Genomic DNA, 21,792 nt, shown 5'->3' with positions numbered 1-21,792 from the left:
ATACATTTGTTGTCTGGAAAGCATTTGCAGAGGGCTCAAAGGAAGCGTACGTGAATTTATAAGCAGATCCAAAATGAGTTACTGTAATTATATTGTATTAGAAATCAACCAGCACGTTCATATTCCTGTTCTAAAGGGTACAGTTAACTGTGTCCCCTCTGCCAACAGGCATGTACACAACTTTCACCTACAGCTATCTCCATTCACACAAGTGAAGGTAAGCGTGACATATTTGGAGAACTGGGGTTGCAGACTGCCTGTAAGTTGATCACGCTGCTGCGTGGTAGAGCCTCTACAACTTTGTCAATGTAATAAGGGCTTGTTTCTTGAGGCTTACAGGTTTTATCATGTATAAAGTCTCAGGCTGTCAGGGACAGTTGGAACAATCATTTTTTACTGGAGAGAGAATCCAGTTCAACAGATTCAGGAGCCATACTGGCAAGTAATTTGTTTATTTTCCTGAAATTTTGTCAAAAAGAGTAAAAAAGAGGAAAGTTCAGTAAGCTTTCGAAGGGGAAATTTTCTTAGGTTTTTTTTCCTTAAAGTGATTTCCATCTGAAATACTTCTTATGATAAAATGGGCTAAAAGATCTAGGTCTGAGCAGAATGTTTTGTTCTTACAATATAAACACTTGGTTCAGTCTGGGATTGTTTTCACAGAGAATTTAAACATTTTAGGGTTTCTTAAGTGGAAATAGGACCAATTTTGCAGCTCTCCACCATATAGAATTTCCATTCTTCCTCTGAAGACATTTCTGGTATTTCATTAAAATCATTGGTTTATTGTGAGTACCAACTCACACTAGCATCCATTTCTGGTCCGTTATTCTCAGTGTCAGGATTTTCACTGATTTCAGTGGGAGGAGGAGGTTTTTTGCAGAGTATCAACATAGATTAGCAATCCCAGGAGTGATCTGAAATCCAGCTCCACAATGATTTTGTAGGCAGCATGAGCTCAGTTGCACCTGGAATAGTTTCCCACGTTGTAACGGATACTGTGGCATTTTTGAGAAGGATTTGGGGTGTCCCAAGCTGTGCAGTGACAGCTACGAGATGTCACCAGAGGGGCGGCTGGGATGGACAACAGTGGCTAGAAGAGCTGCAGTGTGACAGGGCCTGTATACAGCTGATTTGTGTGTACCTGTACGCACTCAAAACTCAGAGCGCAGCTGAGTTTCTCCCCCAGTACCCAGTGGGACCGACAGAGCCCTGAGGTGTTCTAGGCGTAAAGTACTCTAAGCAATAAGAATCTGGTGCCAAGCCTGGCTTCTGTGCCATTCCTGTACTGCCGTATAGGCGGAGCCAGAGAGACTGAAGGAAAAGTTGCCTGTGGAGAATTTTGTAGGCAAAGATACGAAATCTGGAATGCCGGTAGCCCTTACTAAAGGCATAGCTGTTATGAAAGAGAATTGAAATACCACAAACATTAGGAAAAAGTATAATTTCAAGCTCATTTCAGGGTCTGATTGTGACTGGATTCTCCTAGCTCTCTGACAACAGAGGACTAATGCATTTTAAACTATTAAACCCTAACCATTTAGTAGCGTTACTATTTTTAGAAGAACATGTGTGTCTCGAATTAACAGATTTAAACTGTAGTGCCAAATGCTGTTTGTAGTCACAAAATCCGAGCTGTTGTGTGCGTTGAGGTAGATCCTCCGCGACCCTGGGAATGGGGCAAGAGTGGCATATTGCCATGTCTGCATGGCACGCGCTTCTCTGCGAGGAGCATTGCTGGGCACCCCTAAGCTGCCCTCCCTGCACGTGGCTGTCATTTCCATCGCAAGAGCATCTCCAGACTTTTTGTTTATTAGCTCAGCTCTTTTCTGTATTCGTTAAGTTGTCCAAGATCACCCGTCACAACTTCTGTGCTCCCTTTTTTGCATATTATTACACCTTCTTAAAGCATCTGTGCAATCACAGCCGGGGTGTCATCACTAACTACAATTGCTATTTAACAGATAACGTGTATTAGACATGAACCCCATCCAAAAACTGAAGCAGTTCCCTTGTATGAGAGAATCAGCAGGAGTTTGGGGGCAGAATTCATCCTGCTAGGTCAGAGTCTGGCGTAGGTCAGGTTTCTGTGCCGGCATTCTGGCTTGTGCCCATCTGTGCTGTTGTAAGCAGGATTTGGCCCATTTCATCTGCATCAGTACCGAGGCCAGAGTGGGATTTTGGGTTGTATTTGCTAAATTAGCCAAAAGCAGCACCGGGGATACATTTGCATTTAAGAGATCAGAATCTACTTCTCCCAGCAGCTTCTTTTGCAAAGAAGTTTCAGAGCCGAAGAGCAGTCAGGAGGTTCTCTGTGCTCTGATGATTTTTAAATTATTTTCTTTGTCCTCTCTTAATCTCTCCAGTCTGTGCCCTTAAAATGAAAATAAAATCATAAATGTAATTTGGGAGCTGCCTCACATTTTCTGAAACACGAACTCCCAGGGGAGGAACACAGCGGCTGTTGGACAGCCTGCAATGAGAGCGTACACATAGCTTTTTACTGCAAGAGTTGCCAAATCTGTCACTGCTAGTTCAAGATTACAAAAGAGGTTGTAGTATAATTTTTATTTACTTTTCTGGTAGTCTGCTGAGGATTTAGTAACATTCCCAACACCTATTATTTCTAAACTTTTTCCAAGACGTGATGCAGCCTCAACAAAGGAGCTCATGTATGATTTTTAGAGTTAGATGATAATGTATATGTAAATAATGCTTTGATATTAATAAAACTGCCTTAAAGGAATGTACCTAGGTGTGAAACAAAACTTAAAGCTCTTATTTAAAACTGTAATTTCCTTTACATATTGATTTTTTTAATGTTTGCCATTGTATACATTTATTAATGATGTTATTAAAATGCCAAACCAAATAATTTTTATTCTTATTTTGTGTGTACGTTTACACACACACTTTCTGGAAACTGATGTTGCTGGAAGGATATTGGTGTTAAGTAATGGCGTTGTGGTCAGTTGGTGATGTGTTCAGTGAGTATTTCTTCCGGAAGGAAACCGATAAAACTGTAGCAGAATTTTTCTGGACAGTGTGTTGTTTGTTTCATGTTGTTTATTTGTGTAGACCTGTGTGGATTTTAATTATACACTATTTTGATATTATTTTAAAAAAAAAGACACTAATTTCATAAGTAAATACAGAAAGAATCATTATAGATTTGCCAAATGTAGTATCTGAAGCTTTGATTTTTCTTGGTCGTTATTTTTGCCGAGACAAGTCTCAGAATCTCTTCTGAGGACAAAGGTAGTGCAGATTTTTAAGATTTGTGCAGCATAGTAAACTGCTATTGTGCACGTCTTTAAAACAGTTTTTTGCATTTAAAACTTTCTGGGTTTAAAAACCTTGACAAGTTAAATTTATTATTTTTTTAAAGTGATAAAGGATGTTGGAGTACCACAAAGAAGAAACCTTAAAGGGGAGGCAGAGTGAGTGGCAGACAGAGGACAAGCTAAATTTTACTTTTAAAGACACATAAGACCGCATCCTAATATCTAGCTAATTTAGTAACGCATTTCTCAATCCAGAGTTCATTAATCAACCTAATAGTCCCAAATACCAGGTGTTTCTTTCAGTCTTTTATTTAACAACAAATATAAAATCACATGTACCTGGACATCTTCCTAGTGACTCTTCCTATTTGTTCAACATTTTTAGGTCAATTCTTTCCCATTTGAGATGACGGCCATGATAGGTGGGCTTGGTTTGTGTCCTTCTGAGGTAGAGGGGAGAATTTAAACTGCTGTGTCATGACATACTCTGTCGTTAAGTTCACATCTCTGAGAACAGGTGCCAGATCCTTCAGAAACGAAGGAAACCATGGTAAGGACCTTTGTGAACTAATGTGCCTTGCCCTAGAAGACACTTTTTCTTCCTTAGTTAACGGTAGCTGTTAATTCTGTAGAATTAAAGATTTCGCTTTCTTTAAAAAAAAAAAAACAGCCCAACACACAAATGTTGATGTTCACATAGAACTGTCTCAGCCATATAGAATGAAACTGAGTCAAATTGGTTAGTTTTTGCCGTTTGTTTCTTGTGAAGTGTTTCCCTTTTTAGTATTGCATCCTTTAGTGTGATGCAGTAGCAAATTGTCATCCGAGATCGCAAGTCCTTTTGTGTGTTTTTTTTCTTCACTCTTCTGTAGTCTTTATTTCCGTTCTGTCTCAACTTGCGTTCACACTATTGCTTGCCGTTAGGCATGGTTCGTATGTAACATGTTCAAAAGCCCTCTTCCCCATCATCTTCAGATTTGGTCCCTCGCTTTCACCGCTTCCGTCTCCGGGTTTTGTGTGGGTACTCACTGGCACAGTATATGCTTACGGGACTTCTTGGACTTTCTGCTGCTTGTGTCTTCCACACAAAATCTGTTTGAAGGGGGTTTTATTCATTTAGGCAGGAGAGGAGAATTAGATTAGAAATTCAATGTTGAGAATGTACTGGTCTTGTTCTTGTGATAGTAGATACTTTCCTATAGTGAATATATGTTCTCTATTGGAAGGCAAATCGGCCTCCCCTCAGCCCTCTTAAGCACATGGATGTTTGTACGTGCAGTCCCCTTCTCCTGAAGGGAGAAGCTGAAGTACAGCTACTTGTTGTACCATTCTCTCCATTCCTATGGGTGCTGGTTAAGGGTACGGTGGAGCAGAGAAGATGCACATCCTCCATGGGTTCACAAATCTGTAGAAATTGTGCACGAAAGTTAATACAGTTCCAGGCTTCATTAACTTTCCTCCCAGGTGTCACCAGAACATACGACACCTGGTCAGGAACCCGCAGTGACATTGCTCCTTGGAGCTCTTCTGCCAGGAGCCAGGCTGGTACTGGGCTCACCCCCTGCACCGCCTGCTGTCAGATGGCTCCCTCCTGTTCCACCAGTTCTGGGGAGGCTCTAGAGATGGGTGAGGGACGTGCCTGTTCTCATGGGGCCATTACCAGAAGGCTTAGTTACTTCCCAAGGGGAGGATACTGTGGAAGTGAAAATGCAACTAAAAACCTAGACAATCAAAAGCGTTTTCGGTAGGGTAGCTAAGTTGTTTTTTTTTTTTTTCCCTAGGTAAAAATAATAAAGCAACGTGTAGTAGGGGATAAGTGGGTACAGGTACGCTATTTAGACATCTCTGTCCTGTGTGTATTGACAAATATTTTAGAACTTTTAAGTTACATTGTTATTTCTTAATGATGTTAAGTTTAAACTTTCAAGGCCAGTACCACACACGGAAAGTTCCAGTTTTATCCATTTTATTAATAAACAGTATAACATTATTCAAATAATGCCTCTTCTCCTTACTGGTTACTTAGTGGTAGATTGCAAACATGTCTTTTCTTTTTAAGACTGTTCTGTTGTTCTGTTAAACTTTTAATAACTCGAAGACAGTATTTTTTTCTTACCAGATTATACAATATAAACTTACACGTAACTGAAAAAACAAAGGAGTAAGTCTCTCTTCAAATTTTATTTGTAATGAGACTTTCACGAGTTTTGGTCTTCTGCTTTACAAAATCTATGCCTAGTAACAAGAAAGTGAACTTCATCTACTTAATGTCTTCATCGAAATGTATGATGATGGGATCGTGGCCTGTTGATCTCACAAACTTCAAAAAGTCGTCGGGGCTTAAGCCCATGGTTGCAGAATTTGTCATTGGATGAAAATACACCTTTTCATGGCCACCTTCCAGAAATTCAGCATCCAGCACAAACCTCACGTCTCCCTGGTCACAGAAGAGGGCAAGGGGTGTCGCACAGCCCTGGCCTACTTTTAGCTTTTCCAGCATGGCGTTTTCATCAGCAAATCGTAGGTTTCCGCTTCCAACACCCAGTTTTTTAGCCAGATCATTTAAATTGACTTGCCTATTGTGCAAAACAGTCACCAGCCAGAACCCTTTCTTCTTTTTGTCTTTAAGAAATAGGTTTTTACTGTGACCTCCTTTCATGTGTTGGACGTGGGGCATCATTTCTTCAACAGTGAATACCTGGAAAATATATCAGGGTAGCGTGAGACTCATTTCCATTACTTTTAGTTGCGTACTGCCAGGTATCTTTTGTTACATAGTTAGAAAATCCTGAATGTTATACTCCGCCTCAAAACTGTACCCTCTTAACGAAATTTTAAAAGAACACAAATAAAAGGTAACATACTGCTCCTGCACACTTTCTGAATCATTTGCCTCATGCATACAGCAAGAAGATCATGCTTTAAAAATGCAAAAAGGCAGCCCCAACAGCACTCTGGTTTGGAGATCCACCAGAGGCAGATGGGAATGATGTGGTGCGTGCACTTTTAACTGGGAGCGAGAAAAAGTTTGGAAAACATCCTAGATGCTGGTGACTTCATGGTGAAGAAGTGGACAGGCTGTAGCTCCTGAAACTGCCGGGGAACTGGAGGAGAAAAGGGGTATCTGGGGGACAGAAACACAGAGGGCAAACAAACCAGCGGCTGCGCTCAAGACGGTCCCAAAAAACCCCAAAAACATTCTGCCAGGTCCAGCGTCTGTAGGTCCGTTTGGCAAGAAATTCCATATTGATACCTAATTGCACTAAAAAAAACCAAAACACGTACAGGTCCTAAAACTGCCCCGCAGCCTGCTCTGCCCTGTTCGTACGTAGCATTTTATTTCCAAATTGCCAAAGGACCCGAAGGATGCCACGAGGGAGCGCGGCCGGACGCTGCCGCCGCAGCCCGCTCGGAGGGGGATGGGGCAGCGCCAAAGCCCGCGGGCTGAGGCAGCGGCGGCCCCTACCTGGGGGTGCTCGACGGTGACCGCCGCGATGCCCAAGTCCCGCAGCCGCTGCGCCAGCGCCTCCCGCACCTCCGGCGCCGCCGCCATCGCCCTCCCGCTCCGCCGTGGCCGGTGGGAGGGGCGGGGAGCGCCGCCACCACCGCCCCTTCCGCCGCGTAGCGCCCTCCCGCGCGGCGGCCGCTGTCGCTTCAAGATGGCGGCGGCCGTGTCGTTGGGGCGGGCCCAGGAGAGCGCTCGGGGGTGGAGCGGCCGCTGGAGCGAGGTCTGTAAGCACTTTGTGAGCACGAAGTGAGCTGTAAATAGAATACATTTGCGGTAAGTTTTGATAAGGAAAAAAAAAAAAAAAACAAAACACCTAAGCTTCAGAGCTGGACGCATGTGGAGTTTTTTAACACAATCTGCCTCTTTCTTGTCAAATAGTGACAATACGCTGCTTTGACATACACCAGGTTTTTGCATCTAATGTGAAGTGTATTTGGTTCAAATAGGGGTTTCAAAGCAGGTATTTGTCTCAGATACATACCTATTAAATTTTTCATATGTGTGCTTCCTGTAAGTTCAGGCGCTGTCTTGTTGCCTGTGTACAGTCTTGCTGAAAATGTTGCTGCTAAGTAAGGAAGTCAAGAAAAATCCAAAGCTAGAAAAATCAAAATAAGGTAAACTAGTTAGTTAGTGGTGCACACTAAAAAAATGAGAACTGTGTAATCAAATGGGTCTTTTTTAAAGGCAACCAATAATAGTCACGAATTGCAACCAAGGGACAAAGCCAAGCATTAACAGCCACATAATTAAGCGGAAAATATTCCAACAACCCAAACCTTCATCCTGACATAGGACATCAGAAAATACTGGTTTTCAGTTTGGCCTTCAGAAAAACAAGCGACCTATAGTAAAGCCTTAAATTTAACCAGTATGAATCTGCAGTTAAGAGACGTGTGGCTATAATATGATCCCACCCTAATTCCCAGAGCCGTACAGCAGCGCACACACAGGCTTCCAGGCGGAATCCAAGGGAACATTGACTCAAAAAGCAGATTTGCAGTAAACTCCGGTGACTGCTTTGCATGCTAAATTTATCTTCCAAATAAAACGTTTCCCGGGTCGACCCCAGAGGGACCGGACTGTCCCGTTGGGCGAATGACACGGTGTGGGCAGCACGGTGGGGTCTGTGATGGCTTTTTGCCTGGTTCGCCCCTCTGTGCAGGAACACAGGCTACGTTTAGTGCCCTTTGTACAGCCTCTGGTATTAAAGCTTTTTTTTTTTTTTTTTTTTTTCCAACTGTGGTTTATTTTTGAGATTATTTTTCCCATTTTACCTGTGGAGAAATGCTGGAGGGCCCTGTGTGTTTTAAGATACCAGTTAGTTCTTGGTGCATTCATCTGCAGATGGTGCCTTCAAAATACAGGACGTGGTTTTTTGGTCAACACTCTGCACAAATGACCAAATACTTGCCGAAGCGAGATACTGAGGGCAGCAAAACACATAGCCACCACCTATCATGAGCGTGTCGAAAACCACCCCTGCGAATTACCGCCAAGTCCCACATTACAGGCAAAGTGTGTGCACTACACCGCTCAAACAGGTACGGAGGAAATTGCAGTTATTACTCCTAACACGCAATTTGCAGCCGCCTGATGGAGGTGGCCGTGGAAGTAGCGCTGTCCCAAGCAGACCCCAAGGCTAAAGCATATCATAGGCTGTAATTATCTCTGGGTTTTACAAACGGCATTGACAAAGGTACATTAAGGATTTAGAAAAAAAAAAAAAATTACAGAGCTTCCTCTTAGTTTTTTTTTCTTAGTCCATTAAGTGATACTATTTTAGAGATGCCAAATTAAGAGAGAGCTTTAAAAAAAAACAGCCATGTTAAGCTTTAGATTGGAGGTGGGTGGGAGGACACTGCAAAGAAAAGCGACTGTCTCCTGGTAAACAGGAAAAAAATATATGTGAGCGCGTTTGTATATATTTAAAAAAAAAAAAAAATCCCAAACACTAAGATGAAGGTAAAAGAGCTCAGAAAAAACCTTCCTGCCCTCTGTGGCGACCTCCCGCCTTTTGTGAGGGGAAGCCCCGCCCCCGCCCAGGCAGCCGACGGTAGCGGCGCGCGCCGCCGGCCGCCACTGCGCCGGCGCGGTGCCCTCTCCCCACCCGGCGCCTGCGCAGAGAGCGGCCGGCCCGGCGCCAGGCACGGAGGGCGAAGCGGGGAGGGGGGGGAGCGGGCGTGGGGCTTCCTCAGCGGGTCTGTCAGGGCGGGGGAACGGTACTGGGGGGGCTGCGGCCGCGGGGAGGGCTGCAGCGGGCAGGCCTCGGGAGCTTGGCGGCTTCGCAGTGTGCGCCCTTTGCGGTGTAGTCCCGTTCGCAGCAGGGTGAGGCTGTGTCTGAGGCAGCTGTTGGTGTTCGTGCCCCCGGCGGTGAGCGCGGTTTGTTTTGCAGTAGTAGCCAAAACGATGAGCGTAAGAGCAGTACGAGTGAGAGGGCTGCGCCTGTGCCGGCCAGTGGTGACCCCCGGCCCCCGAGAGCCCGGAGGGGTTTCTTTGCAGTTAGCAACCTTGCGTGGACTTCTCCTCTGTGAGCTTGTCCGCTCTCCCCTTGACCTCGTGTTAGCTTTCGGTGTATGGAACGTCTTGGGGCAGTTTCTGAGGTTTCCTTGGTTTTACCGATTCTACCCCTTTGAAGTTTTCTATAGTGAGAGAGAAAAAAAAAAAAAAAAAAAAAAAAAAGAAGTAAGTTGGTTGGTTACTTTGTCATCTGCTCACTTCCTGCAGGTATCCGGATACAAAAGAATTTTTAAAGGGGCCGCAGGCATTCTGAGAGGAATTGATAGCATCTCATTCATTTGGAGCTGCTTGGAAGATGGTACAAAGCCACCTTTGAGGGAAGACGTAGAAGGTACAGAGAATGGCGTCACTGAGCAGAAGGACAAAATAAGCAACTCTGAACAAGAAGAGAAGTTCGAACAGGAGACTGTTGCACTGGATAGTTAGCAAAATGACTCAAAGTTAATATGGTTAAAACAAGATGTGAGATGATTTAGGGCAACTAAGATGATTAAGGGCTTGGAGCACCTCCCTTATGAGGAAAGGCTGAGAGAGCTGGGACTCTTTAGCCTGGAGAAGAGAAGGCTGAGGGGAGACCTTATTATGGCGTACAAGTATCTAAAGGGTGGGTTGAAGAAGGATGGAGCCAGGCTCTTTTCATTGGTTCCAAGTGACAGGACGAGGGGCAATGGGCACAAGTTAGAACACAGGAAGTTCCGTTCAAATACACGGAAACAGTTCTTTACGGTGAGGGTGACAGAGCACTGGAACAGGCTGCCCAGGGAGGTTGTGGAGTCCCCTTCCCTGGAGATTTTCAAGACCCGCCTGGATGCAGTCCTGAGTAATGTGCTCTAGGCAATCCTGCTTTAGCAGGAGAGTTGGACTAGATGATCTCTAGAGGTCCCTTCCAACTCTGATGATTCTGTGATTCTGTGATCTGACAGAAGCATCTTGGAAAGCTCATTTGCAGAGCCAGGGCTTAGCCTCAGAGGATGGCTCTGTCCATGTAAGAACACTGGTATTACTACAGTGCTACAGTCTTTTAGTGGCGGTGTGTGCTCATGTAAGCAGCATTTTGCGAATGTGTTTTACTGGCTTAAAGAGGTAGGTTGGACCTGGATAACTTACCAGTATAGCACAAGGAGTGCAAATGTCTCTTTTGTTCTAGGTAGTGTCAAAGAACCCAGAATGGGGACTTTAGAAGTTTATATTAGAGATCAGTGGAGATAAGTGAAAGATTTATAAGCTGTGGTGATGTTAGTAGATCTGTGTGTCTGCAATGGGACAGGGGAGAAAGGTTATGGAAACTGAAAAACGAACAGTTACTAAATAGTTCAACAACTTCTTCATTAAAAAGCCCGTTTTGAAACAATAACATTTGTGCCTTGTGTTCCTATCTGTATTATCATATGAAAGAGTATCTTTCAGCTTTGAGACTGATTTCAATGTGTCCTTTGTGTTTTCAGTGAGGAAATGAATCGAGGGTTGATACTAAGGTTTGAAAATCTGGTCCAGTTACATGGTGCTCGCCGGCAGCTGCGTACTCTCTCCTACAGAAAAGTTAACAGAGCACAATGGAAGCCTGTGCAGTTATCTGCACATCCCATGTGGTCCGTTCTGTATCCACAGTTCTGGCAAAAAGACAAAGTAATCAGTGTTGCCTTATCACAACACAGACATCTAGCTACAAAGGAGGTAATTAACAAAATCCAATCATCTCTGGGTTTCTGTGAAATTTCAAAGTACAAGAGCTCAGTTTGAGCTTTTTAATTACAAAAAGAAGAGTTTTATTAATTAATATAGAGAAGTTATTATAAATTTATAAGATATACTTAATGTATGACTGTATTGTGACTCCCTTTCAAATATTGACTTAAAGTGCTTATACCAGTGGGATCATGAATCTTGCAGAAGCAGGAGGAAATTATTACAAACAAAAATGAAAATTATTGAGTTGATTTTTTTTTCCTCGTGAACAATTAAAAATGAAAAAAGATTAAATGTAGTATGCTATACATTTTAAATATCCACTATGATGTTAAGTCATTCATTTATTGTAATTCATTAGTATTGTAGTAAAAAAGATGTGTTTACATCATATGGCTTGAGACCATTGTCTTTTTAATGTTGTTTTTATTATTTCTTAGTTTATGCCAGCTATGTGTTCCTATATACATGTCTAATTCCATGTAGGAGACAAAAAAGAAGAGAAAGAAGATACCACTGACAAGAGGTGAAGTGGAGATAAGACAGAAGATGACTGTTGAGGAACTTGCACGAGCTATGGGTAAAGACATAGGTGAGAGCCTGCTCTGTTGTTTGAGATTGAATGAAACACAACAGTTAAAATTGTCATGCCACTTTCGTGAATGGTAAAGGCAGAGATGTCTATGATGGCGTGAGATAGTGGTTGCTAATCCCTCCCTTAGCAAGGTAGATTTTACCCATACCAAAGAAAGAAGAAAAAAGTTGGACCATCCAAATTAGCAGGCAAGACACTAATATGACGAAGCCAGGACTCCCTTCCATCTCCAGCAGAAGGGCTTCAGATCCGCGTAGACTGCTCTTTATGACTGTGTTCCCTAAGTGCTAAATTATTCTGGAAGGACGAAAGTTGCACCTTAGCTTGTTGTAGCTGGAACCCTGTGGTTAAAGAGAGAAGGTGCAGAAGAGCTTCAGACCGTAATCCAACCCTTAGATATTTACCTGGGAGCAGGAATCGTGGATTCAGGACCAATATATATTTCATTAAAACAGTCATTTAGTTAACTGGGAGCAGGCAGGACTTGTCTGGAAACACTCCCCTTTTTAGGTGATTGCCCTGACAACTGGGTTTCAGAAGCAGGCTTGTGCTTTTAATCCCATGGGCCTTTCCTGGTTGTACAGTGGCTCAGCTTGGCCAGTTTTCAGTGATGTTTTAAGGGAGTTATTAGCATGTTTTGACTATTGACATATGAAGTAATTTCATACCTCTGTAACACCAACATCCAATCTCTTTCTATCCAGCTGGGTGCTTTTTCTGGCAAACTTCCCTCTCAGCAATGAGGAGAGAAGCAGAAAAGTCTGTCATGTCTTGCTGTATGTTTCTGAGATAGATTTGTAATGGTACTTAGGTCAACGTGTAGCAATTTGTGACTACTGCAGTGTGTTCTGTATTTCTACTACCAAAGAAAGTGGCATATGAACTGATTTATCAAATGTCCTTCCTCCTTGATTCACTTCTTAGCTATTTGGTTTAGATGAGTTTCAGTTGTTTTGTTAATGGGAAAGTAGGCTATGAAAGACCAAGTGAAAAATAAGACTGTAGCATCTAATGAAGCAGTCATTTTCAGTAAACCTTTCTGAATCAAGTTCTCTGCAAGTATGTAGTGTAACAGGAACTTTTAGATAAATCTAACTAAAGAAAAAATGCTTGGTGAATGCAACTTATTAGCACAATATAAACTACTAATGAAAAAGTCTTAAACTGTATGAAGTATAGGGGTTAGGGTTGTTTTTTTTTTGTCCCACGTGTTTTTGTGGATGTAATTGTTAAATGCCTTTATCTTTTCTTCAGATCATATTTACGAAGCGCTGCTATACACAGACATTGACCTTGATTCACTAGAACCAGATTCCATCTTATATGAAGACCATATCAAGCTAGTTGTTAAAAAATCAGGAATGAAGTATAAATCAGCAAAACTGAAAGAGGAAAAACAAAGAGAAAATACAGATGCCGTGAAAAGGTAAACTGTGAACTGTTCTTTTTGGCTCTTTTTATCCTATTTGTTTCTGCCAGTGTTTTTCATGTACTGTATTTTCTTTGTTCTGGTGGTATGTTGATAATACCTGATATAATTACAGTTGGATAATATTTAAAAGGTGAAGTTTACTATTTGGATTTCTTTGGCCATAAAACTGCTACTCTGATTTAGTTTGGTTTAGGTGAGCTTTTTCTATGCCGTTCTTTGAAGAAAAGCTAATTCTTCTTTGTTACACTGAATTGCTGTATTAACCGATGCAGCAGTAAGACTGGGTACTAAGAAGGCTACCTGTGTGGTGTAGCTCGGATTTGTGATCGCAGCGGGGAGAAGCTAGGCTCACCTGTTCACCACTGAGTTCTGATAAATGGCTCTTTGTTAGCCATAGTGGGCACGCATATCACTCGGTGAATGTCTTTGGTATTTACAAAACACGTTTTTGCTTTAATTGTAGGCCTCCTGCAGACCCAGCGGTGCTAACTCCACGGCCCCCGGTTGTTACTATCTTGGGTCACGTTGATCATGGGAAGACGACCTTACTTGACAGTCTGCGAAAAACTCAAGTGGCATCAATGGAAGCAGGAGGCATTACGCAACACATCGGTGCTTTTCTTGGTATGGCTCGAGTGTACGTGCATGTGTATTAAACAGTTGACTCTCCGTCTTACATAATGGGCTGACTCGCTGCCAGTTTATTGGGGGAAAAATGTTGCGACATAAACAGTTTATACGTAAGCAGTGAAAAAGGAAATCATAACTTGTGATAACTGTCATAACCGTGTGGATGGAGCTTTGAAGGGGATTGTCTGCGCAGTTGAAATCATATTTAGACTATTTTGGATTATGAAAGATCCCAGGACACTCAGTTTCTTTCCTGAGGAGTTAAAAACACCTTTGACCTCCATGCTGACAGTTATTTGTCTGCCTAAAATATGTAATTATTATTAAAAAAAGTTCTTAAAGGAGTGATGCTTGATTTGCAATAGGCCAAATAAAGCTATGTGAAATGTTGATTTTAAAATGTACTGTATACGTTTGTTCACAGTGCATTTGCCTTCTGGGGAAAAGATAACTTTTCTTGATACTCCTGGACATGCAGCTTTTTCAGCCATGCGAGCAAGAGGTACCCATGTTACTGACATTGTCATACTGGTTGTAGCAGCAGAAGATGGAGTGATGCAACAAACTATAGAATCCATTCAACATGCTAAAAACGCAGGAGGTATGGTGTTTAACTTGTTAATATGGCATTTTGAAGTGAGTGGCAAGCCCAGTACACAAAGTTAATATACAAGGTGTGTGTTACTACGCAGTTCAAATAATGAGCGCTTTGCAAATGTTTATTGACCTCTCAAAAGAAACTCCTTGAACTGGAATCCACAGAGCTTGGGAAGTAACTGTTGTAGTCCCGTTCCTTCTCCCCTGGGAAGGTGTTTGAAAATGCACTGAACATGGCAGTAATTCATAAATATATTAAAATACTAATATTTTTGCAGGACTTGCAGGTTTGTGAGAAAAACACTCATAGGTGGTGGTGGTGGGGCTTTATTTTGTTTGGGTTTTTTTTTTCCTTCCCTACTAGGATAACTCCTCCAGCTTACTCGTGGTAGCTCAGATCTCAATGGCTGCTCAATAGGCACCAAGTGAGATGATTTACTCTAAGTGGTTATAGCCTGCTCTAACCTTTTACTGCAATTGCGCTAGTAGCAGCAAGTTTTGGTTAGGTTGGTGATGAGTTTTTTTTGTTCTCTTTTAAGTTCCTCTTATCCTCGCCATCAATAAATGTGACAAACCTGAAGCAGATCCTGAAAGAGTAAAGAAGGAATTGCTGGCTCACGATGTTGTCTGTGAAGACTTTGGGGGTGATGTTCAAGCTGTAAATATTTCTGCACTCAAGGTAAAGCTACAGTGGAAAAAATTATGGTGTTCATGGGCATCTAATATGTGCATACAGCTGCATTTTTATTTGGAAAATAAAACGCTTATCTTCCTGGTATTTGACACCTTACCATGAGCTAAGTGTTGCTGGCTCTGGCCAGAATTAATTGAAACATGCTCCTATCATATTTTGAGGCTCAGACCTTTAGTGAGCAATAGTATCTCGTTTTTCTTCTGGAAATTTGGAAATTTCATCCTAATTGCTGTTTCCTCATATATTTGCTCATTGTATGAAATTAGTGCAAAGTCAAGGTTGGTGATAATGCCATGCATGAATAGAAGAATTCAAATGAGGGTAAATGTTTTCCTAACACATGCCTAGTCACAGGAACATAGTTTTTTGTGGTCTTACAAGATTTACTGTCTTATGCTTGCAAACAACTGATAGCTAAAAACTGAACTAAAATCTGAACTTCAGTTTTATGGTGGCCACAGCAGCTTTGTCCCAACTGACGCAGCAGTATCTTAGCCTTATTACTGTCTTTCTAAATGCATCCCAAGTAATTTTTTAAAATTTCAGGCAAGTTCAGGACCTTCTAAAGTCATGCCCTTGCACTTAAAATAGGCATACATAAAAATGGCTTCTCCATTCACCTCTGTAGCATGTGCTGTTGCCCTAATTCCTGTAGATCTGGATCTGCTGACTGACAGATAGCTCATTGTATCTGTTCTCAAAAATAAAATGCAATTAGAACAAAGGAAAAAAAAATACAGACCAACAGTTTTGTCTCTTTGATGTCCTGGAGTCTTGACTAGGTGGTAGATGTTATCAAGTTTCAATTTGGCTGTTTAGGTGTTTTGTTTGGTTGTTTTTTTTTTTTTTTAATTTGCATTCCTAATATACTTGTAGCAGAATATTGCAAGATTTTTTTCTGCATCCTTGACTTGGATGCTATGAACAGAGAAGCAAGGAAACTCTCCTTCCTAATGTTTCATGCATTCTGGACTAGCTGTGCAGCAGTCTCCAGAGTTCATTACTTCAGTGCCATCTCACCTTGAAGGCAAAGGGATCCGTACTGTTGGACTGTGTTGCATTGTTAGAAGCTCTGAATTAAATGAGGGAATTTGGCACTAAGATTTCAACTTCTGATCTTACTTTAATTGGGCACTTCCTTTATTTTGTATTTTTTGTGTGCGTGTATGGTTTTCTTCAGGGTGAAAACCTGATGGTTTTAGCAGAAGCAACTGTTGCTTTAGCAGAGATGTTAGAACTGAAGGCAGATTCCACAGGTCTGGTAGAGGGGACCGTAATTGAGTCTCGCAAAGACAAAGGGAAAGGGTAAGTGATCTACCACCTTTACAACTTTAATGAAGCAATTTGTAACAATGCAGAGATACTGTTCAGGTGGTTTGTACCTCAATATTTATGTTTAACATCGAACTTGTTGTTAGATAAAACTGTAGCAGTTTCTTTGCAGTGTTTGTAACTAAAACATTGAAACGTTATTCTACAGCATGATAGCTAGAAAAAGAAGTTATAAGCTGATAAGGCAAAATTAATCATATCATTGAAATAATAGTCTGTAAACACGGGAAATAGTTTAAAATGCTAGAACAGATGTATTTTTTAAAATGTCATTAAAAAGTAGGAATGATGAAGTTGATAGTCATAATATAATACACATACAGTTTTTGGCAAATTGTGTGTAATGACATTTTATTCTTTAAAATATTTTAATCCTTTTGCAGGTTCTCTGTAAACAAGATGTATTCTGCCCTCTTTAAAAATTAATTGAATTCTAGAAAGTTGTTGGGGTTTGGGGTTATTCTGGGAGAGGGGGATCACTTAATGTGTTAAATCAGTCTGCTGATTTCACAAATGCCAAGTTTTGTATTGACCTGCAGAAAGGAAAAGAGTACAGTACAGGTTTTGGGCTTTTTGCAAGTTACTTTAAAATTTTATTAGAGTGCTAATAAAATGTGTCACAGGAATATTCTGCCTGTGATTGTTCACAAGTACGTTCTGTTTTGTGTTTGCTTACCTATGCTAACTGTGAAAATGGGGAGAAGAGTCACTCTGATTTTGTCTCTTATTTCTTTCCTCTGCTCTTCACTAGTCCAGTTACCACAGCCATCATCCAAAGAGGAACTCTGAGAAAAGGCTGTGTTCTGGTTGCAGGGAAGACCTGGGCAAAAGTGCGTTTCATGTTTGATGAGAACGGCAAAGCTGTAGATGCAGCCTCTCCAGGCATCCCAGTGGAAATCATGGGCTGGAAGGAAGTCCCTTCAGCTGGAGATGAAATCCTTGAAGTAGAATCTGAGGTACAGAAAGAACTGTTTAGTGGAAAACTTGTCATGCAGTATGGTGGATGGGAAGGAGCCGAGTAAAAAATGAGTGATAGCTTTCATTCTAAATAACTTGGATAATCTGATGAAAGATGAAGGCTGAGCATGGGTATTAAAAGACCTGAGCTAGGTGTTTTGTAAGAGGGATGAAGATTTCATATTGCCTCCTTATTTTCCACTGCCCCCACCTCTCCTGCCAGACTGTCCTCTCCTCATCTCCATGCATCCAGATTAACCTGCTTTACAGTCACATGAAGAAAGCAGCCTGCCTCTGGAATTAAAGATGTGTCACCTTTGATTTATGTTTTTGCTTCTCGTGCTCATCCTGTCTTCCTCTGTGCTTTGCTTGCAATGACTGCTGTCCTGAATGGCTTCTGCTGGGGTAGTCTGGGATATGTTCTAATGTGTTCCCTTTCTGAAAGCACAGAAGACTTTTCTTTTTTTATATGATCACACTATCACCCTACCTGGAGAACTGTTTAGTACTTAATGATGTCAGTGTTTTAATTTTAGAATGAGAGAACTAGTTTTTGACAAAATCATATGCATAAAATGTAGCTTGAAGTAGGTGTTGTGAGAGCTGGACAAATACCATGTGGAAGAATGAACAATAATTTATTCTCTTCTGCAATGCAGAGATACTGTAAAAATCAGCCTACAATGTTATTGTAGCCCAGGGAGGAAGTTTTTGTGCTCGTTCTCTGCCATCCTTGCAGCAAAATCTATTGTTAAATATGAAAGAAAATGAGTGAACCTGTAGAAAAGATGCAAAAGGATGAAACTGCATTAATGTGGAGTTTTCCGATGCAGTACTTTGAAAGGTAATGTTTCTGTCTCTTCCTGCCCAGCAAAGGGCGCATGAAGTTGTGGCTTGGAGAACCTATGTGGAACAACAGGAGAGGCTAAAAAGGGACGTGGAAGTTATTGAAGCAAAGCAAAAGGAACACAGGATGGAATATGAGAAGAAGCAAGAGAAGCTAGCCCATCTCACCTGGAGACAGAGGAAGGCGGTGCTGTACAAGGCCAATAAGCATCTAATGTTTTCAAAGCCTAAAGAGAGAACAGAGATGGACAAAAACGTGCTATCGGTAATTGTTAAAGGTGCTGTCCTATTCTGTTTACTGCTCTGTTGTTTTTGTGCTTCTCGAATGCTCAGTCTGAAGCATAGCTCTAAGCTATTAACAAAATTTCTGTTACCGGAAGTTTGGTCAGTTTAAAACTGAACAGATTATTGAATTTACCTCAGTAAGAGGGGGGGCTTCAGAAGTCAGTGGTCAGAAGGATGTGCTTCCAGCAGGGTGAGAGCAATGGGAAAATTTAGGAGCCCAACCCCCTTGCCCAGGAACTCCGGAGTAAAACGCATACAAGTGCCTCTCTCTACATATAAATTAAAAACATATATAAATAATAAAAAAAAAAAATACAAGTTGTATGAGCAGCAGTACTTCATCAGCAAAATGGAGGACAAGAACAATTATGTATTAGTTAGGAGGAACTTGGTTTGACCTCACATTTAGTGATAGTGTACCTACAGCTAGTGTAGCTGTAGGTAGCGACGGTAGTAGCTGAAAAACCATGCAAACTTGACCTCAAAATGACAGCAGATGTGGAGTTTCTACTCTGATTGTATTTATTAAGTCATTTTTGGAATTAATAGACTTGTTAGATGTGTTTTTAACATACTACTGAAAATATAGTAAGAACAATAGGTGTCAAAAGACTCTTATGTTGCACAGTGTGGAGCTATCATTCCCTTAGCTCTGCTTCAGTGGTTTTTTTGATGTATACAAAGTCAGCGGTACTTCCCATTTATACGCGCAGGTGATGTGGATGGATCTGTTGAAGCGATTCTGAACATTCTGGACAGCTATGATGCTGACAATGAATGTAAATTGGATATCATTCATTTTGGAATGGGAGATATCAGTGAAACTGATATAAGTCTTGCTGAAGCATTTAATGGTGAGTGTGTGTTTAAAAATCAGTTTGCAATTAGTACAAACTATTGAAATGGGTAGGTCTCACTGGTTTTGTTTTCTCAATAATAATTAGCAGCATCAATAAGGTAAAGTTATATGTATCTTAAAAATATTTCCTTTAACATCAAAGAGTAATGCAGGTGGGGAAGGCTAGAAATCTTATGAAAATTGAAGGACTCTGCCAAGCTGTTGCCAGCAGTTGAATTCTTAAGGTTAAACACTGACTCTTCGCTCAGGTTGCTTTATGATGCTCGAACAGGGCAAAGCTAGAAAAGTAGATTATGAAAGAATTTCCTTTTCCTCAGGGAGGTAACTGGAAGGACTGTCAGTAGTTGTTCCCTTTCATACCCTGTAATTCTCACCTGCTGTAGAGGGATCAGCCATAGTCCACAGTTATATAAGAATGATTTAGATTTCACTTCCAGTTTCATTTGGACAACTAAGCTGTTTTTCCATCCCCAAAATGGAAGGTCCTTGTCCCTTTACAGGCCCTGGTGAGCCGAGTGTAAGCGTTAGTTTCTGCCTTGATACCTCCAGTTGTCATCAGGGGGCTTTCTATGAGAGCTTTTGTGAGCCGTTTGTTTTGATACAAGGTTAGTAGCAGTTCACGTGCAATGGTGGGAGAAGTAAATGGTCCCTCCTGAAAAGGGAAAGAGTAGTAAAATATTGTTTCTTGTATTGCTGACTGCTAATTCTAGCCTGTGCTGCAAATTCAGCATTACAGAATAGACACAGCAGATGCTTCCACTTAAAGAGTGATCTCTTGTAGTCATCACTTGCTTATTGTTTTATTTATCAGGTGTTGTATTTGGATTCAGTGTAAAAGCCAATGAAAGTATTAAACAGCTGGCTGCTAAAAAGGGAATAAAAATTAAACTTCACAATATCATCTACAAACTTATTGAAGACTTGAAAGATGAGCTAAGTAGCAGACTACCCCCTTCTGTGGCGGAGAATACAATAGGTGAGTTTTTGTTGACCATTAATTTCTTGCTTTGCAATGTGGCCACAAGTTTATTCTTCAATGACGTGTTTAGATTGTATCAAATATTTGATACTTTGTAGCTGCTTTTCTGTTTTGTTATAAAGCTTGTTAACTGGAAGGGTATAGTTTTCTTCTACTTCTTGCCAGTTAGTTATTCTCATGTACTGCATACAACTTTACTTTTTTCTTTTAGGGGAAGCTTCTGTTCTCGATGTCTTCTCTGTAACAGTAGGAAAAAACAAAATTCCAGTAGCTGGGTGCAGAGTACAGAAGGGGCTGCTAGACAAAAAAATGAAATTTAAGTTAATCCGTAATGGGGATGTTATTTGGAAAGGTAAGTGTAACTGCCACAAAACGTATTTACGCTAAGTATTAAACACTGCTAGTTCCCTGTGAAGTTAGTGCAAAATGTACACATCTGATTGCAGGGCAATCCCATATGCTATTTAGGATGGAGTTGCTCCAGGTAGAGAAAAGCTGCAAAATGCCACTGTACTACTATCCAGACCTTTTTCCAGCCACCAACTCTGGTAGGGAAGCAGTAGCATCACAGGATTTACCTGCTGAAAAAGCCGATGTCTGACTTTGATTAGCTGCAAGTGCTCACAAGCCCTACATTTTCTTGCTTTCATTTTGTAGCTACAAGGTGAAACATTCATTCTGTATCATCAGCCACCACGCTGATGGGTGCTCTTTCTTTGACACACTTTCTCTTTGTAGGATCTTTATCATCACTGAAGCATCATAAAGACGATGTCCAGGTAATAAAAACGGGTATGGACTGTGGACTGAGTTTGGACAAGTACATAGAATTCAATATTGGAGATCAAATTATCTGTTACGAAGAAAAAGAAGTTCAACAGACAACTTCCTGGGATCCAGGATTTTAAAATACATTTGAATACATTAACACTAAAGGATGTGTATTACTCCTGGCTGGCCTTCAACTCAACAGTAAATGAACTTTCAGAGATACACATGGTTTCTTTATATGTTTATATAACAATGTTCTGCTTTTAGATCTTGTCAAGCAACCAGCTTACCTCATTGGATAAACTACAACAATTAATTATAAGCACTTCAAGTGTGTAAAACCATCACAGTATAAATATTTCCGATGACTGCCTATTGGTTCCAAACTAGCTGAGCCATCCTTTCTCCCCTAGTGCTGCTATACAGTTTTCCAGTATGCAGTCTGCATGTTGTTAGCAGAACTCTATTACCCTTTTCTCCAGCATTGACCCACTTGGAGACCTGATTTTGGACCTCTTGATCTCCTGTTTTTCCAGATTAGAATTACTGTACTGTCTACTCCTCTCATGTTTAAAGAGACCACTTCTAAGGTTAGCTAGAATGTTGGGGTTTTCTTTTTACTCTGCCATTGCTCCCCATTATCTCTGTCAAAGGAGACTTAACTAACCAAAGCCACTCTTTAAAAGAAGCTGCTGCTTCAGTTCTAGAGTGAAAGTATTTCATCCTAGTTGGCAGTCAGCATCCAAAGTTTCACAGATTTTTCTTGATTATCAACAGGAGAGGAATACAGTGCCACAAGAAGCAGAAATAAATCCTTAAACCG

General features: G+C 41.2%; 2 protein-coding genes across 2 annotated transcripts; one reads left to right on the top strand and one right to left on the bottom strand.

The window, feature by feature from the left end:
* Window positions 1-5,250: 5,250 nt before the first annotated feature.
* LOC309670416 (prolyl-tRNA synthetase associated domain-containing protein 1-like) lies at window positions 5,251-6,852 on the bottom strand. The gene is made up of 2 exons (XM_082481343.1): window positions 6,748-6,852; window positions 5,251-5,979 (listed from the first exon to the last, which is right to left on the bottom strand). Exons 1-2 carry the CDS (start codon window positions 6,832-6,834, stop codon window positions 5,542-5,544), a joined length of 525 nt encoding a protein of 174 aa, XP_082337469.1. The 5' UTR covers window positions 6,835-6,852; the 3' UTR covers window positions 5,251-5,541.
* A 178-nt stretch (window positions 6,853-7,030) lies between these two features.
* MTIF2 (mitochondrial translational initiation factor 2) lies at window positions 7,031-21,790 on the top strand. Its single transcript, XM_082481593.1, has 15 exons — window positions 7,031-7,062; window positions 9,514-9,637; window positions 10,752-10,980; window positions 11,479-11,584; window positions 12,842-13,013; window positions 13,483-13,643; window positions 14,074-14,250; window positions 14,786-14,925; window positions 16,121-16,245; window positions 17,024-17,228; window positions 18,101-18,353; window positions 19,074-19,214; window positions 20,031-20,195; window positions 20,410-20,550; window positions 20,937-21,790. The coding sequence occupies exons 3-15, from the start codon at window positions 10,759-10,761 to the stop codon at window positions 21,104-21,106; spliced, it is 2,178 nt and encodes a 725-aa protein (XP_082337719.1). The 5' UTR covers window positions 7,031-7,062; window positions 9,514-9,637; window positions 10,752-10,758; the 3' UTR covers window positions 21,107-21,790.
* The last annotated feature ends 2 nt before the right edge of the window (window positions 21,791-21,792 follow it).

Source organism: Vanellus vanellus (genome assembly GCF_965231255.1).
Source record: "Vanellus vanellus genome assembly, chromosome: 3".
Lineage (NCBI taxonomy): Eukaryota > Metazoa > Chordata > Aves > Charadriiformes > Charadriidae > Vanellus > Vanellus vanellus.
The sequence above is the reverse complement of the archived record's forward strand: the minus strand, read 5'-3'. Positions and strand labels throughout refer to the sequence as shown.

What these genes read in the sequence shown, in the direction of transcription:
- LOC309670416 (XM_082481343.1), bottom strand. Translation starts at nt 6,834, where the DNA reads ATGGCGGCGGCGCCGGAGGTGCGGGAGGCGCTGGCGCAGCGGCTGCGG. An exon ending in TCACCGTCGAGCACCCCCAG is followed by an intron (nt 5,980 to 6,747) that starts GTAGGGGCCGCC and finishes TATATTTTCCAG; the next exon opens with GTATTCACTGTTGAAGAAAT.
- MTIF2 (XM_082481593.1), top strand. Translation starts at nt 10,759, where the DNA reads ATGAATCGAGGGTTGATACTAAGGTTTGAAAATCTGGTCCAGTTACAT. An exon ending in AATACAGATGCCGTGAAAAG is followed by an intron (nt 13,014 to 13,482) that starts GTAAACTGTGAA and finishes CTTTAATTGTAG; the next exon opens with GCCTCCTGCAGACCCAGCGG. An exon ending in TCTTGCTGAAGCATTTAATG is followed by an intron (nt 19,215 to 20,030) that starts GTGAGTGTGTGT and finishes TTTATTTATCAG; the next exon opens with GTGTTGTATTTGGATTCAGT.